A 15,348-nucleotide genomic window follows, 5' to 3' on the forward strand; every position below is an offset into this window, starting at 1 on the left:
TTTTTCTCTCAGGTTTGGGCTCTGTGGGCGCGATGTTTGTGAGGGGTGGGAAAATGGAGGGAAGGACGTGAGGGGTGGGAAAATGGCGGGAAGATCGTGAGGGGTGGGAAAATGGAGGGAAGAGTGTAAGGGGTGGGAAAATGGCAGGAAGATCGTGAGGGGTGGGAAAATGGAGGGAAGAGCGTGAGGGGTGGGAAAATGGAGGGAAGGACATGAGGGGGTGGGAAAATGGAGGGAAGGACATGAGGGGTGGGAAAATGGAGGGAAGGACGTGAGGGGTGGGAAAATGGAGGGAAGAGCGTGAGGGGTGGGAAAATGGAGGGGAGAGGGTGAGGAGTGGGAAAATGGCAGGAAGGACGTGAGGGTGGGAAAATGTAGGGAAAGATGTGAGGGGTGGGAAAATGGAGGGAAGAGTGTGAGGGGTGGGAAAATGGAGGGGAGAGGGTGAGGAGTGGGAAAATGGCAGGAAGAGTGTGAGGGGTGGGAAAATGGCGGGAAGGACATGAGGAGTGGGAAAATGGCGGGAAGAGCGTGAGGGGGGGAAATGGCGGAAAGATTGTGAGGGGTGGGAAAATGGCAGGAACGCTGTGAGGGGTGGGAAAAGGGTGGGAAGAGCGTGGGGGGGGGAAAATGGCGGGAAGAGTGTGAGGGGTGGGAGAATGGTGGGAACACCGTGGCAGTAGGAAAAGGGCGGGACGAGTGTGAGGGGTGGGAAGAGTGTGAGGGATGGGAAAAGGGTGGGAACACCGTGGAGGTGGGAAAAGGTCGGGAAGATGGTGAAGGGTGGGAAAAGGGCGGGAAGATGGTGAGGGGCGGGAAGGGTGGAGCGGGCTCTGCGCCCGCTGTGAGGGCAGGCACCGCCCCGCGCCTGCTCCGTGATGGCGGCGAAGCCGGAGCGGGCTCCGCGCATGCGCAAGCGCTGAGGGCAAGCGAGTGGCGGGAAACCGACATGGCGGAGGCAGCGGCGGGAGCCGGCGGCTCCCCCGGTCCGGCCGCGGTCCCGTCCCCGCGGGGTTCGGCCGGGCCGCAGGAGGATGAGGTGAGCGCCGGAAGGGCACGGCCCGGCCGGGGGAGCCGCGGGGTGGCCGCGGTTTCAGGCTGGTAATGGTTTCTCCCCTCAGGGATGCCCCGGCGGAGCCAGCCCTGAGAGCGGAGGAGTCGCGCCAGGTAAGGGCAGGGAGAGAAATCGCAGCTCTGTGTGGTGGGAGGAGCTGGTTTGGGTGATTTTGGGGCTTGGGAGTTGGATCTGGCGGAATTTTGGACTTTCTCCAGCCTTGAAAATTCCAGGATTTTGGGGCAACTTTGGGATTTTAAGGCTCTGGAAGTCCCCAAAAAATCCCAGAATTGTTGGGTAAATTCCAGGATGTTCCCGAGAAATCCCAAAACCTCCAGGATTTGACTGAACTCTCGCTTAAAAATAAAACCATAAAAGCCACGTTCAGCGCTCTGAAATCCTTGATAAAACCATATTCTCTCATGGATCAAGAAACCCGGAACGGGCAACGCAGCCCCAGGTATTCCCGAGTCTCTTTTCCCCTTTTTTGCGCTGATTTCTCCTCTTTTCTCCTCAGACCCAAACTCGGCAGCGGACGCTGAGGGGATTTTAAAATCATTTTATTACTATTAAACTTCTAACATTTTAAAAACAAGTTTTTCTCAATCATTTCTCCTCATGGATCAAGAAATCCCGAGCGGGCAGCACAGCCCGGGTATCACCGAGACTATTTTCTCCTTTTTCTGCCCTGATTTTTCCTCTTTTCCCCTCAGACCCGGCCTCAGCAGCGGACGCTGAGGGGATTTTAAAATCATTTTCTTACTATTAAACTTTAAAAATTTTAAAACCAACTGATTGACGTTGTTTACCCTCTCATGGATCAAGTAACCCCGAGCAGCCCGGGTATCACCGAGTCTCTTTTGCCCTTTTTTTTTTTTGATTTCTCCTCTTTTCCCCTCAGACCCAGACTCGGCAGTGGCTGCTGAGGAGCATTTTTATAACCATTTCTTTACTATTAAACTTTCAAAATTTAGGCAAAAAAATGCTTGGCGTTTTTCACAATCATCTCCTCTCATGGATTCAGAAACCGAAAGTCCAAAATTCTCTTTTTCTCCTTTTTTGTTGCTGATTTCTCCTCTTTTCCCCTCAGACCCAGACTCGGCTTCCCCTCATGCGCGGCCTCGGCAGTGGCTGCTGAGGAGCATTTTTATAACCATTTTCTCCCTATTAACCTTTCAATTTCTCCTCTTTTCCCCTCAGGCGCAGCCTCTGAGGCGATTTTCAAAGCTCCCAGCGGAAAGGGCGCCCCGAGCTCCCCGTTCAGCCCCGGCCAGGAGCCGCATTCGCTCCGTTTGTCGCCGGTTCCCGCCTCCCCTCAGGGCCGGCGTTTAAAACTTTTAACCAATTAACCATAATACTTTTAGCCGTTTTATTACTTTTAAACCACAAGCGTTTAATACTTTGAAAAACAAGCGTTTGCTGGTTTTCACCCTCTCATGGAATCAAGAAACTCCGAGCGGGGAGAGCAGCCCGGGCCTCACCGAGTCTCTTTTCCCCTCAGGCGCGGGCTCGGCAGCGGCTGCTGAGGAGCATTTTTATAACCATTTTCTTACTATTAAACTTTCAAAATTTAGGGAAAAAAGTGCTTGGCGTTTTCCACAATCATTTCCTCTCATGGATTCAGAAACCGAAAGTCCAAAATTCTTTTTCCCTTTTTTTTTGCCGATTTCTCCTCTTTTCCCCTCAGACCCAGACTCGGCTTCCCCTCAGGTGCGGGCTCGGCAGCGGCTGCTGAGGAGCATTTTTATAACCATTTTCTCACTATTAAACTTGCAAAATTTAGAAATAAAAGTCCTTGGCGTTTTCCACAATCATTTCCTCTCATGGATTCAGAAACCGAAAGTCCAAAATTCTCTTTTTCCCTTTTTTTTTTTGCTGATTTCTCCTCTTTTCCCCTCAGACCCAGACTCGGCAGCGGCTGCTGAGGAGCATTTTTATAACCATTTCCTTACTATTAAACTTTCAAAATTTAGGGAAAAAAATGCTTGGCGTTTTTCACAATCATCTCCTCTCCTGCATTCAGAAACCGAAAGTCCAAAATTCTCTTTTTCCCTTTTTTTTTTGCTGATTTCTCCTCTTTTCCCCTCAGACCCAGACTCGGCTTCCCCTCAGGCGCGGCCTCGGCAGCGGCTGCTGAGGAGCATTTTTATAACCATTTTCTCCCTATTAACCTTTCAATTTCTCCTCTTTTCCCCTCAGGCGCGGCCTCTGAGGCGATTTTCCAAGCTCCCAGCGGAAAGGGCGCCCCGAGCTCCCCGTTCAGCCCCGGCCAGGAGCCGCATTCGCTCCGTTTGTCGCCGGTTCCCGCCGCCTCCTCCCCTCAGCGCCGCCGCCGCTCCTGGCGCCGCTCCAGCCTCCAGGGGCGCCGCTGCCGCCGCCGCTCGCTGCCCCCCGTGCACCGCGAGGTCACCGGTGAGGCCTCATTAACCTCATTAACCTCATTAAAACCCTTAATTAGGGCGCTTTGCATCAAAATCCGCTCTTGGGGGGGGGAGGGGGGGGGGTTCGCCATTTTTAACCCTTTTTGTGCCAGACTTGAGCCAATCCATCAGCCTGGAGCTCCCTGAAGTTCAGCGCCTCTCCCTCCTCCTGCTCTCCAGCTTCCAGGTAAATTCACCCCAAAATCCTGGAATTCACCCCAAAATCCTGAAATTCACCCCAAAATCCTGAAATTCACCCCAAAAATTCCAGAAATTCACCCAAAAATCCTGGAATTCACCCCAAATTCCGGAATTTTCCTCCCAAAAATCCCCTTGGAATCCTTTCCCCGCCTCCTCAAACACACAAAAAATGGAATTTAGGCTCCAAATCTTTATTGGAACCCCCAGAAAATCGGCATCAAAGCCAATTTCCCCATTTTCTGATGAATTTTCCCCATTTTTCCCCATTTCCCCCCATTTTTCCCATTTCCTGACAAATTTTCCCCATTTTTGGTTGCATTTCCCCCATTTTTCCCATTTCCTGATGTTTTTCCCCCATTTTTTGATGCATTTCCCCCATTTCCTGACAAATTTTTCCCATTTCCTGACAGATTTTCCCCATTTTTGGTTGCATTTTCCCCATTTTTGTTTGGATTTCCCCCATTTTCTGACAGATTTCCCCCATTTTTGATGCATTTTCCCCATTTCCTGACATTTTTCCCCCATTTTCCCCCATTTTTGTTTAGATTTTCCCCATTTTCTGACAGATTTTTCCCCATTTCCTGACGTTTTTCCCCATTTTTCCCCATTTTTGTTTGGATTTTTCCCATTTCCTGACGTTTTTCCCCCATTTCTGTTTGGATTTTCCCCATTTCCTGACGTTTTTCCCCATTTTTAGTTCCATTTTTCCCATTTCCTGACGTTTTTCCCCATTTTGAGTTCCATTTTTCTCATTTCCTGACGTTTTTCCCCCATTTTTTCCCAGTTCTGTTTGGATTTTCCCCATTTCCTGACGTTTTCCCCCATTTTTGATGGATTTTTCCCATTTCCTGACGTTTTCCCCCATTTTTGATGGATTTTTCCCATCTCCTGACGTTTTTTCCCCATTTTTGATGGATTTTTCCCATCTCCTGACGTTTTTTCCCCATTTTTGATGGATTTTTCCCATCTCCTGACGTTTTTTCCCCATTTTTGATGGATTTTTCCCATCTCCTGACGTTTTTTCCCCATTTTTGATGGATTTTCCCCATTTCCTGACGTTTTTCCCCATTTTTAGTTCCATTTTTCCCATTTCCTGATGTTTTTCCCCATTTTTAGTTCCATTTTTCCCATTTCCTGACGTTTTTCCCCATTTTTAGTTCCATTTTTCCCCATTTTCTGACAGATTTCCCCCATTTCCTGATGTTTTTCCCCCATTTTTGATGCATTTTCCCCATTTCCTGACGTTTTCCCCCATTTTCCCCCATTTTTGTTTAGATTTTCCCCATTTTCTGACAGATTTTTCCCCATTTCCTGACGTTTTTCCCCATTTTTCCCCATTTTTGTTTGGATTTTTCGCATTTCCTGACGTTTTTCCCCATTTCTGTTTGGATTTTCCCCATTTCCTGATGTTTTTCCCCATTTTTAGTTCCATTTTTCCCATTTCCTGACGTTTTTTCCCCATTTCCTGACGTTTTTCCCAATTTCTGTTTGGATTTTTCCCATTTCCTGACGTTTTTCCCCATTTTTAGTTCCATTTTTCCCATTTCCTGACGTTTTTTCCCCATTTTTAGTTCCATTTTTCCCATTTCCTGACAGATTTTCCCCATTTTTAGTTCCATTTTCCCCATTTCCTGACATTTTCCCCCATTTCTGTTTGGATTTTTCCCATTTCCTGACGTTTTTTCCCATTTTTGATGCATTTTTCCCATTTCCTGACGTTTCCCCGCATTTTTAGTTCCATTTTCCCCATTTCCTGACGTTTTTCCCCCATTTTCTGACAGATTTTTCCCATTTCCTGACGTTTTTCCCCATTTCTGTTTGGATTTTTCCCATTTCCTGACGTTTTTCCCCCATTTCTGTTTGGATTTTCCCCATTTCCTGATGTTTTTCCCCATTTTTAGTTCCATTTTTCCCATTTCCTGACGTTTTTCCCCATTTTTAGTTCCATTTTCCCCATTTCCTGACGTTTTTTCCCCATTTTTCCCCATTTCTGTTTGGATTTTTCCCAATTCCTGACGTTTTTCCCCATTTTTGGTTGCATTTTCCCCATTTCCTGACGTTTTTCCCCATTTTGGTTCCATTTCCCCCATTTTTGTTTGGATTTTTCCCATTTCCTGACGTTTTCCCCCATTTTTAGTTCCATTTTCCCCATTTCCTGACGTTTTTCCCCATTTCTGTTTGGATTTTCCCCATTTCCTGACCTTTTTCCCCATTTTTAGTTCCATTTTTCCCCATTTTTAGTTCCATTTTTCCCATTTCCTGACGTTTTTCCCCATTTCTGTTTGGATTTTCCCATTTCCTGACGTTTTTCCCCATTTTTAGTTCCATTTTTCCCATTTCCTGACGTTTTTCCCCATTTCTGTTTGGATTTTCCCCATTTCCTGACCTTTTTCCCCATTTTTGGTTCCATTTTCCCCATTTTTAGTTCCATTTTTCCCATTTCCTGACGTTTTTCCCCATTTTTAGTTCCATTTTTCCCATTTCCTGACGTTTTTCCCCATTTTTAGTTCCATTTTTCCCATTTCCTGACGTTTTTCCCCCATTTTTCCCCAGTTCTGTGCCCGGCAGCTGCAGCAGGACCTGCGGGGCTCCCCTGGATTCGACCCCGAGCTTTTCTCTGCCCAAGGTTGGGACCCAAAATGGACCCAAAATCCCCAAATTTTGCATTTTCCCCCCAAAATCCCCAAATTTCCCATTTTCCCCCAAAATCCCCAAATTTCCCATTTTCCCCCCAAAATCCCCAAATTTCCAACGCCCAAAATGGGGGGAAAAGCTCCAAAATTGGGGATTTGGGGGGAAAAACCAGTGAAATTCAGGAATAATTAATTGATAATTAATTATTAGTATTAGTTAATTGATAATTATTTATTATTAATTAATTTTTATTTAATTACTGGGGGGGTCAAAAAGCTCCTGGGGGTTCCTGATTCCTCCAAAATTCGGGAATTTGGGAGGAAAAACCAGCGAAATTCAGGAATAATTAATCGATAATTAACTATTATTAATTAGTTGATAATTAATTATTATTAATTAATTTTTATTTAATTATTGGGAGGGATCAAAAAGGGTCCTGGGGGTTCCTGATTCCTCCAAAATTCGGGTAAAAAATAATTGGGAAAATGAGAAAAATTTGAATTAATTAACAATTAATTAACGATTAATCAATAATTAATTGGGGAAAATCAAAAAAGCTCCTGGGGGTTCCTGATTCTTCCAAAATTCGGGGATTTGGGTAAAAAATAATCGGGAAAATGAGAAAAAATGGAATTAACGATCAATTAATTAGAAATTAATTAATGATTAATCACTAATTAATTTGGGGGGATTTCAAAAAGGCTCCTGGGGGTTCCTGATTCCTCCAAAATTCGGGAAATTTGGTAAAAATTAATCAGGAAAGGAAAATGAGAAAAAATTGAATTAATTAACGATTAATTAATAATTTATTAATAGTTAATAATTAACTGGGAGAGGAATTTAAAAAGCTTCTGGGGGTTCCTGATTCCTCCAAAATTTGGGAATTTGGGTAAAAAATAATCGGGAAAATGAGAAAAAATGGAATTAATTAACCATTAATTAACCATTAATTGGTAATTAATTATTAATTAATTAATTAATTGGGGGGAAATCAAAAAAGCTCCTGGGTGTTCCTGATTCCTCCAAAATTCGGGTAAAAAATAATCGGGAAAATGAGAAAAAATGGAATTAATTAACGTTTAATTAATAATTAATCGCTAATTAATTGGGGAGGAGGAATTAAAAAAGCTCCTGGGGGTTCCTGATTCTTCTAAAATTGGGGAATTTGGGTAAAAAATAATCGGGAAAATGAGAAAAATTTGAATTAATTACCAATTAATTATCAATTAATTAACGATTAATTGATAATTAATTATTAGGTAATTATTGGGGAAATCAGAAAAGCTCCTGGGGGTTCCTGATTCCTCCAAAATTGGGGAATTTGGGTAAAATTAATCGGGAAAATGAGAAAAAATGGAATTAATTAATGAGTAATTGTCAATTAATTGATAATTAATCAATAATTAATTGGGAGGGAAAATTAAAAAAGCTCCTGGGTTTTCCTGATTCCTTCAAAAATCCGGGTAAAAAATAATTGGGAAAATGAAAAAAAATTGAATTAATTACCAATTAATTATCAATTAATTAACGATTAATTGATAATTAATTATTAGGTAATTATTGGGGGGGGGGTCAAAAAGGGTCCTGGGGGTTCCTGATTCCTCCAAAATTCGGGAATTTGGGTAAAAATTATCGGGAAAATGAGAAAAAATGGAATTAATTAACGATTAATTAATAATTAATCGATAATTAATTGGGGGGGAGGAATTAAAAAAGCTCCTGGGGGATTCCTGGGGGTTCCTGATTCCTCCAAAATTGGGGAATTTGGGTAAAAAATAATCGGGAAAATGAGAAAAAATGTAATTAATTAGCGATTAATTAATAACTAATTAATAATTTATAATTGATCATTAATTGGGGGAAAATTAAAAACACTCCTGGGGGTTCCTGATTCCTCCAAAATTGGGGAGTTTGGGTAAAAAATAATCGGGAAAATGAGAAAAATGGAATTAATTAACCATTAATTAATAATTCATTGACAATTAATTGACAATTAATTCATAATTAATAATTAATTAATTTGGGGGATTAAAAAAACTCCTGGGGGTTCCTGATTCCTCCAAAATTGGGGAATTTTGGGTAAAAATCAATCGGGAAAATGCCCCTAAACCCCTAAATCCCACTAGGATGAATTAGTAATTAATGGATAATTGGTAATTAATTAATTCCGGTTGATTTTTAATTAATTAATGAATATTTTTGCTATTTCCCAGCGCTGAAGGGCTCGGAGCAGCTGCAGAGGCTCCTGCAGAGGCTGCTCCAGGATGGGACCCTCAGGAACTGCCTGGAACCAGCCCCAGGGTGAGGAGTTGGGGCAAAAAACCCAAAATTGGGGAAATTCAGGGTGGAAAAGGGAAAAGAACCAAAAATGGGAATTTTGGGGTTGGGAATGGGGAAAAAATTGGGAATTTTGGGGGTGGAAATGGGAAAAAATTGGGAATTTTGGGGTTTGAATAGGGGTAAAAAGAACCAAAAATTGGGAATTTTGGGATTTGGAATGGGGAAAAATTGGGAATTTTGGGGTTGGAAAAGGGAAAAAATTGGGAATTTTGGGGATGGGAAAGGGAAAAAATTGGGAATTTTGGGGTTGGAAATGGGAAAAAATTGGGAATTTTGGGGGTGGGAAAGGGGAAAAAATTGGGAATTTTGGGGTTGGAAAGGGAAAAAGAACAAAAAATTGGGAATTTTGGGGGTGGGAATGGGGAAAAAATTGGGAATTTTGGGGGTGGAAATGGGAAAAAATTGGGAATTTTGGGGTTGGGAAAGGGGAAAAAATTGGGAATTTTGGGGGTGGAAATGGGAAAAAATTGGGAATTTTGGGGTTGGGAAAGGGGAAAAAATTGGGAATTTTGGGGTTGGAAAGGGAAAAAGAACAAAAAATTGGGAATTTTGGGATTTGGAATGGGGAAAAATTGGGAATTTTGGGGTTGGAAAGGGGAAAAAAATTGGGAATTTTGGGGATGGGAAAGGGAAAAAAAATCCAGAAAAATTCTAAAAAAATTGGGAATTTTAGGGTTTGGAATGGGGAAAAAATTGGGAATTTTAGGGTTTGGGAAAGGGAAAAAAAACCCCAAAAAATTGGGAATTTTGGGGATGGAAAAGGGGAAATAATCCAGAAAAAACTTTAAAAAATTGGGAATTTTGGGGTTTGGGAAAGGGAAAAAAAAACCAAAAAATTGGGAATTTTGGGGTTGGAAAAGGGGAAAAATTGGGAATTTGGGGTTTGGGAAAGGGGAAAAAATCCAGAAAAATTTTTAAAAATTGGGAATTTTTGGGGTTGGAAAGGGGAAAAAATTGGGAATTTTGGGGTTGGAAATGGGAAAAAATTGGGAATTTTGGGGATGGGAAAGGGAAAAAAATTGGGAATTTTGGGGATGGGAAAGGGAAAAAAAATCCAGAAAAATTCTAAAAAAATTGGGAATTTTAGGGTTTGGAATGGGGAAAAAATTGGGAATTTTAGGGTTTGGGAAAGGGAAAAAAAACCCAAAAATTGGGAATTTTGGGGATGGAAAAGGGGGAAAAAGAACCAAAAATTGGGAATTTTGGGGTTTGAAAGGGGAAAAAATTGGGAATTTTGGGGAATTTTCTCCAGATTTGGGGCAAAAACCCCAAAAATTGGGGAATTTTGGGGTTGGGAAAGGGGAAAAAATCCAGAAAAATTTTTTAAAAATTGGGAATTTCGGGGTTGAAAAAGGGAAAAAATTGGGAATTTTCAGGATGAGAAAGGAGAAAAAGAACAAAAAATTGGGAATTTTGGGGTTTGGAAAGGGAAAAAAGAACAAAAAATTGGGAATTTTGGGGTTGGAAAGGGGAAAAAATTGGGAATTTTGGGGTTTGGAAAGGGGAAAAAAGAAGAAAAAATGGGGAATTTTGGGGTTGGGAATGGGGGAAAAATTGGGAATTTTGGGGTTGGAAAGGGGAAAAAAAATCCAGAAAAATTCTAAAAAAAAATTGGGAATTTTGGGGTTTGGGAAAGGGAAAAAAACCCCAAAAAATTGGGAATTTTGGGGTTGGAAAAGGGGAAAAAATTGGGAATTTTGGGGTTTGAAAAGGGGAAAAGATCCAGAAAAAATTTTTAAAAATTGGGAATTTTGGGGTTGGAAAGGGGAAAATCCATGGGAAACCCCAAAAAATGCCCCAAAAATGGGAATTTTTGGGTTTGGAAAGGGGAGAAAGAACAAAAAATTGGGAATTTTTAGTGAATTTTCTCTGGATTTGCCCCAAAATTTGGGCATTTTAGGGAATTTTCTCTGGATTTGCCCCAGAATTGGGGAATTTTTGGGGAATTTTGGGTCCTTTCCCGCAGGGATTGCCTGGATCCGGCCCTGGAGGGACCCGTGGGGCAGGTGAAGCTGCTCATGGCCAGGTGGGACATTGGGGACACCTTGGGGACATTGGGGACACCTGGGGACATTGGGGACATCTTGGGGACATCTGGGACTCACCTGGGACCCTTGGGGACATTGGGACAAACTTGGGGACATTGGGGACACCTGGGGACATCTTGGGGACACCTTGGGGACACCTGGGACAAACCTGGGGACATTGGGGACATCTTGGGGACACCTGGGGACACCTGGGACACACCTGGGGACACCTTGGGGACACCTGGGACAAACCTGGGGACACCTTGGGGACACCTTGGGGACACCATGGGGACACCTGGGACACACCTGGGGACACCTTGGGGACACCATGGGGACACCTGGGACACACCTGGGGACACATTGGGGACATTGGGGACATCGGGGACATCTTGGGGACACCTTGGGGACATTGGGGACATCTTGGGGACACCTGGGACACCTGGGACAAACTTGGGGACATTGGGGACATCTTGGGGACACCTGGGACAAACCTGGGACACACCTGGGGACACCTTGGGGACATTGGGGACACCCCTAAGGACACATTGGGGACATTGGGGACACTGGGGACACCTGGGACAAACCTGGGGACACCTGGGACACGCCTGGGGACATTGGGGACACCGTGGGGACAGCTGGGGGACACCTGGGACACACCTGGGGACACTTAGGGACACCTTGGGACAAACTTGGGGACACCTGGGACATCTGGGGCACACCTGGGGGACACCTTGGGGACACCTGGAACACCCCTAAGGACGGGTTGGGGACACCTGGGGGACACCTGGGGACATCAAGGACACACCTGGGGACATCAAGGACACACCTGGGACCCTTGGGGACACCTGGGGGACACCTTGGGGACATTGGGGACAGCTGGGACAAACTTGGGGACATTGGGGACACCTGGGGACACCTTGGGGACACCTTGGGGACACCTTGGGGACACCTTGGGGACACCTGGGACACACCTGGGGACATTGGGGACACCCCTAAGGACACATTGGGGACATTGGGGACACCTGGGACAAACCTGGGGACAGCTGGGACAAACTTGGGGACATTGGGGACATCTTGGGGACACCTGGGGGACACCTGGGACAAACTTGGGGACATTGGGGACACCTGGGGACATCTTGGGGACACCTTGGGGACACCTGGGACAAACTTGGGGACATTGGGGACACCCCTGGGGACATTGGGGACACTTGGGACACACCTGGGGAAATTGGGGACACCGTGGGGACATTGGGGACACCCCTAAGGACACATTTGGGACATTGGGGACACCTGGGACAGAGCTGGGGACACCTTGGGGACAGCTGGGACACCCCTAAGGACATCAAGGACACCTGGGACATTTGGGGACATCTGGTGGGACTTGGGGACACACCTGAGACACCTGGGGACACACCTGGAGTGGGGAGGGGACCCTGGGACGCACCTGGGACACCTGGTGGGACCTTGGGGACAGCTGGGACACACCTGGGACACCTTGGGGACAGCTGGGACACACCTGGGGGCATCAAGGACACATTTGGGGACACCTGGGGGACACGTGCGGGACACATCTGGGATACACCTGGGACACAGCTGTCCCTGTCCCTCTGTCCCTGTCCCCATCCCTGTCCCTGTCCCTCTGTCCCTGTGTCCCTCTGTCCCTGTCCCTGTCCCTGTCCCTGTTCCTGTGTCCCCTCTGTCCCTCTGTCCCCTCTGTCCCTCTGTCCCTGTCCCTCTGTCTGTCCCTGTGTCCCTCTGTCCCTCTGTCCCTGTCCCTGTGTCCGTCTGTCCCCTCTGTCCCTGTGTCCCTCTGTCCCTGTCCCTCTGTCCCTGTGTCCCTCTGTCCCTGTGTCCCTCTGTCCCTCTGTCCGTCTGTCCCTCTGTCCGTCTGTCCCTGTCCCTGTCCCTGTGTCCCTGTGTCCGTCTGTCCCCTGTGTCCCTCTGTCCCTGTCCCTGTGTCCCTCTATCCCTCTGTCCCTGTGTCCGTCTGTCCCCTCTGTCCCTGTGTCCCTCTGTCCCCTCCTGTCCCCTGTGTCTGTCTGTCTGTCCCTGTGTCCGTCTGTCCCTCTGTCCCTGTGTCCCTCTGTCCCTGTCCCTCTGTCCCTGTGTCTGTCTGTCCCTCTCCCTCTGTCCCTGTCCCTCTGTCCGTCTGTCCCTCTGTCCCCTCCTGTCCCCGCAGTCTCTCAGGGGAGCTCCAGGCCTGGGATCGGCTCCTGCAGCAGCACCGGGAGCGCAGCCAGGAGACCTCGGGGTGAGAGGGCACAGGGAGCCCCAAAAATCCCACATTGAACCCCAAAATTCACACATTGAACCCCAAAATTCCCACATTGAACCCCAAAATTCACACATTGAACCCCAAAATTCACACATTGAACCCCAAAAATCCCCTTTGAACCCCAAAATTCCCACACTGAACCCCAAATTCCCCTTTTGAACCCCAAAATTCCCAAATTTATCCCCAAATTCCCCTTTTGAACCCCAAAATTCTCTTCTTGAGCCCCAAAATTCCCACACTGATCCCCAAAATTCCCCTTTTGAACCCCAAATTCCCCTTTTTAACCCCAAAATTCACACATTGAACCCCAAAATTCCCCTTTTGAACCTCAAATTTCCCCTTTGAACCCCAAAATTCCCACATTTGACCCCAAAAATCCCCTTTTGAACCCCAAATTCCCCCTTTAACCCCAAAATTCCCCTTTTGAACCCCAAATTCCCCCTTTAATCCCAAAATTCACAAATTGGTCCCCAAAATTCCCCTTTTGAATCCCAAATTCCCCTCTTTCACCCCAAATTCCCCTTTTTAACCCCAAAATTCCCACATTTGACCCCAAAATCCCACAGGGACCCCCAAATTCCCCTTTTGAACCCCAAGTTCCCCCTTTGAACCCCAAAATTCTTCTTTTGAACCCCAAATTCCCCCTTTAATCCCAAAATTCCACTTTTGATCCCCAAAATTCACACATTGGTCCCCAAAATTCCCCTTTTTAACCCCAAGTTCCCCCTTTTGAACCCCAAAATTCCCACACTGATCCCCAAAATTCCCCTCTTTAACCCCAAAATTCCCCTTTTAACCCCAAATTCCCCCTTTTATCCCCAAAATCCCCACATTCATCCCCAGAATCCCCACACTGATCCCCAAAATCCCCATTTCCCCAAAATCCCCATTTTTATTCCCCATTTTCCCCCATTTTGCCCAAAATCCCCATTTTTCCCCCATTTTGCCCAAAATCCCCATTTCCCCCCATTTTTCCCAAAATCCCCATTTCCCCAAAATCCCCATTTTCCCTCATTTTTCCCCATTTCCCCAAAATCCCAATTTTCCCTCATTTTTCCCCATAATCCCCATTTTTCCCCCAAAATCCCCATTTTGCCCAAAATCCCCATTTTTTCCCCATTCCCCCCATTTTCCCAAAATCCCCATTTTCCCCCATTTTCCCCATTTTCCCAAAATCCCCATTTTCCCCCATTTTCCCCATTTTGCCCAAAATCCCCATTTTTTCCCCTATTTTTCCCCCATTTTCCCCCATTTTCCCCATTTTGCCCAAAATCCCCATTTTTCCCAAATCCCCATTTTCCCCCATTTTTCCCCCATTTTCCCCCACTTTCCCCCATTTTCCCCATTTTCCCAAAATCCCCCAAAATCCCCATTTTCCCAAAATCCCCATTTTCCCCCATTTTTCCCCATTTCCCCCAAATCCCCATTTTCCCCCATTTTTCCCCAAAATCCCCATTTTTCCCAAAATCCCCATTTTTTCCCCCATTTTCCCCATTTTCCCCCAAAATCCCCATTTTCCCCCATTTTTCCCCAAAATCCCCATTTTTCCCAAAATCCCCATTTTTTCCCCCATTTTCCCCATTTTCCCAAATCCCCATTTTCCCCCATTTGCCCAAAATCCCCATTTCCCCCCATTTCCCCAAAATCCCCATTTTCCCCCCATTTTCCCCATTTTGCCCAAAATCCCCATTTTTCCCCATTTTCCCCCATTTCCCCCAAATCCCCATTTCCCCCCATTTTCCCCCATTTTCCCCATTTCCCCCATTTTTCCCCATTTTGCCCAAAATCCCCATTTTTTCCCCCATTTTCCCCCCAGGTTTCTGCAGCAGCTCCGCTCTGGCCCCGCCCCCTTTGCCCCTCCCCCCGCTCTCCCCTCCCCCCTCCCGGGCCCCAGACCCGACTACGGCTCCGTCCTGGCCCAGCAGCGCCCGGCCCTGCACCAGCTCCGCCTCCTGGTCAGAATTCTGGGGCAAAAAACCCCAAATTTGGCAAAATCCCCCAATTTCCCCCCGATTTTTGGCGATTTTTTGGGGAATTTTTGGGTTTTTCCCAGGTGGATGAGGCACAACAAGCCGGGAAAATGGTGCTGGAATTCCACCAGCAGAGCAGGAGCTTCCTCAGCGGCCTCTCGGAGCAGCTGGGTGAGAAAAAACCCACAAAAATTCGCCCAAAATTGGCCAAAATCCTGGAAATCTTGGGCGGGAAATTTTTGGGGTTTTTTTTTTGCAGCTTCCAGAGCGTTCCGGAGGCTGCAGGGATCCCCAGCGCGGAAGTTGCTGCAGAAGAGGCCCCAAAAGGCGCTGCCCGAGGAGAGGGAATGAAAATAAAAAAGGAAAATCCCAAAATTTCTCGGTTTTGCCTCAAAATGTTCCCGGGTTTTGGGCTTTACATTAGCGC

The 15,348-nt window shown here is 46.1% G+C and overlaps 1 protein-coding gene and 1 long non-coding RNA gene across 2 annotated transcripts; one reads left to right on the top strand and one right to left on the bottom strand.

Annotated features, from left to right (window-relative positions):
- The first annotated feature begins 878 nt into the window (after positions 1-878).
- On the top strand, positions 879-15,296 carry DSN1 (DSN1 component of MIS12 kinetochore complex). The gene is given in 12 exon segments (XM_071419723.1): positions 879-918; positions 921-1,039; positions 1,122-1,167; positions 3,254-3,466; positions 3,588-3,661; positions 6,229-6,301; positions 8,523-8,610; positions 10,616-10,675; positions 12,856-12,927; positions 14,768-14,906; positions 15,005-15,092; positions 15,181-15,296. Coding segments are annotated over 12 exon segments (1,104 nt in total). The 3' UTR covers positions 15,273-15,296.
- Positions 12,924-13,734, bottom strand: LOC139586396 (uncharacterized). The gene is made up of 4 exons (XR_011677726.1): positions 13,636-13,734; positions 13,412-13,432; positions 13,249-13,331; positions 12,924-13,063 (listed from the first exon to the last, which is right to left on the bottom strand). It is a non-coding gene; the product is annotated as an uncharacterized lncRNA (long non-coding RNA).
- Positions 15,297-15,348: the final 52 nt, after the last annotated feature.

Source organism: Agelaius tricolor, unplaced genomic scaffold (genome assembly GCF_023055355.1).
Source record: "Agelaius tricolor isolate 1412-34295 unplaced genomic scaffold, bAgeTri1.0.p SCAF_116, whole genome shotgun sequence".
Classification (NCBI taxonomy): Eukaryota; Metazoa; Chordata; class Aves; order Passeriformes; family Icteridae; genus Agelaius; species Agelaius tricolor.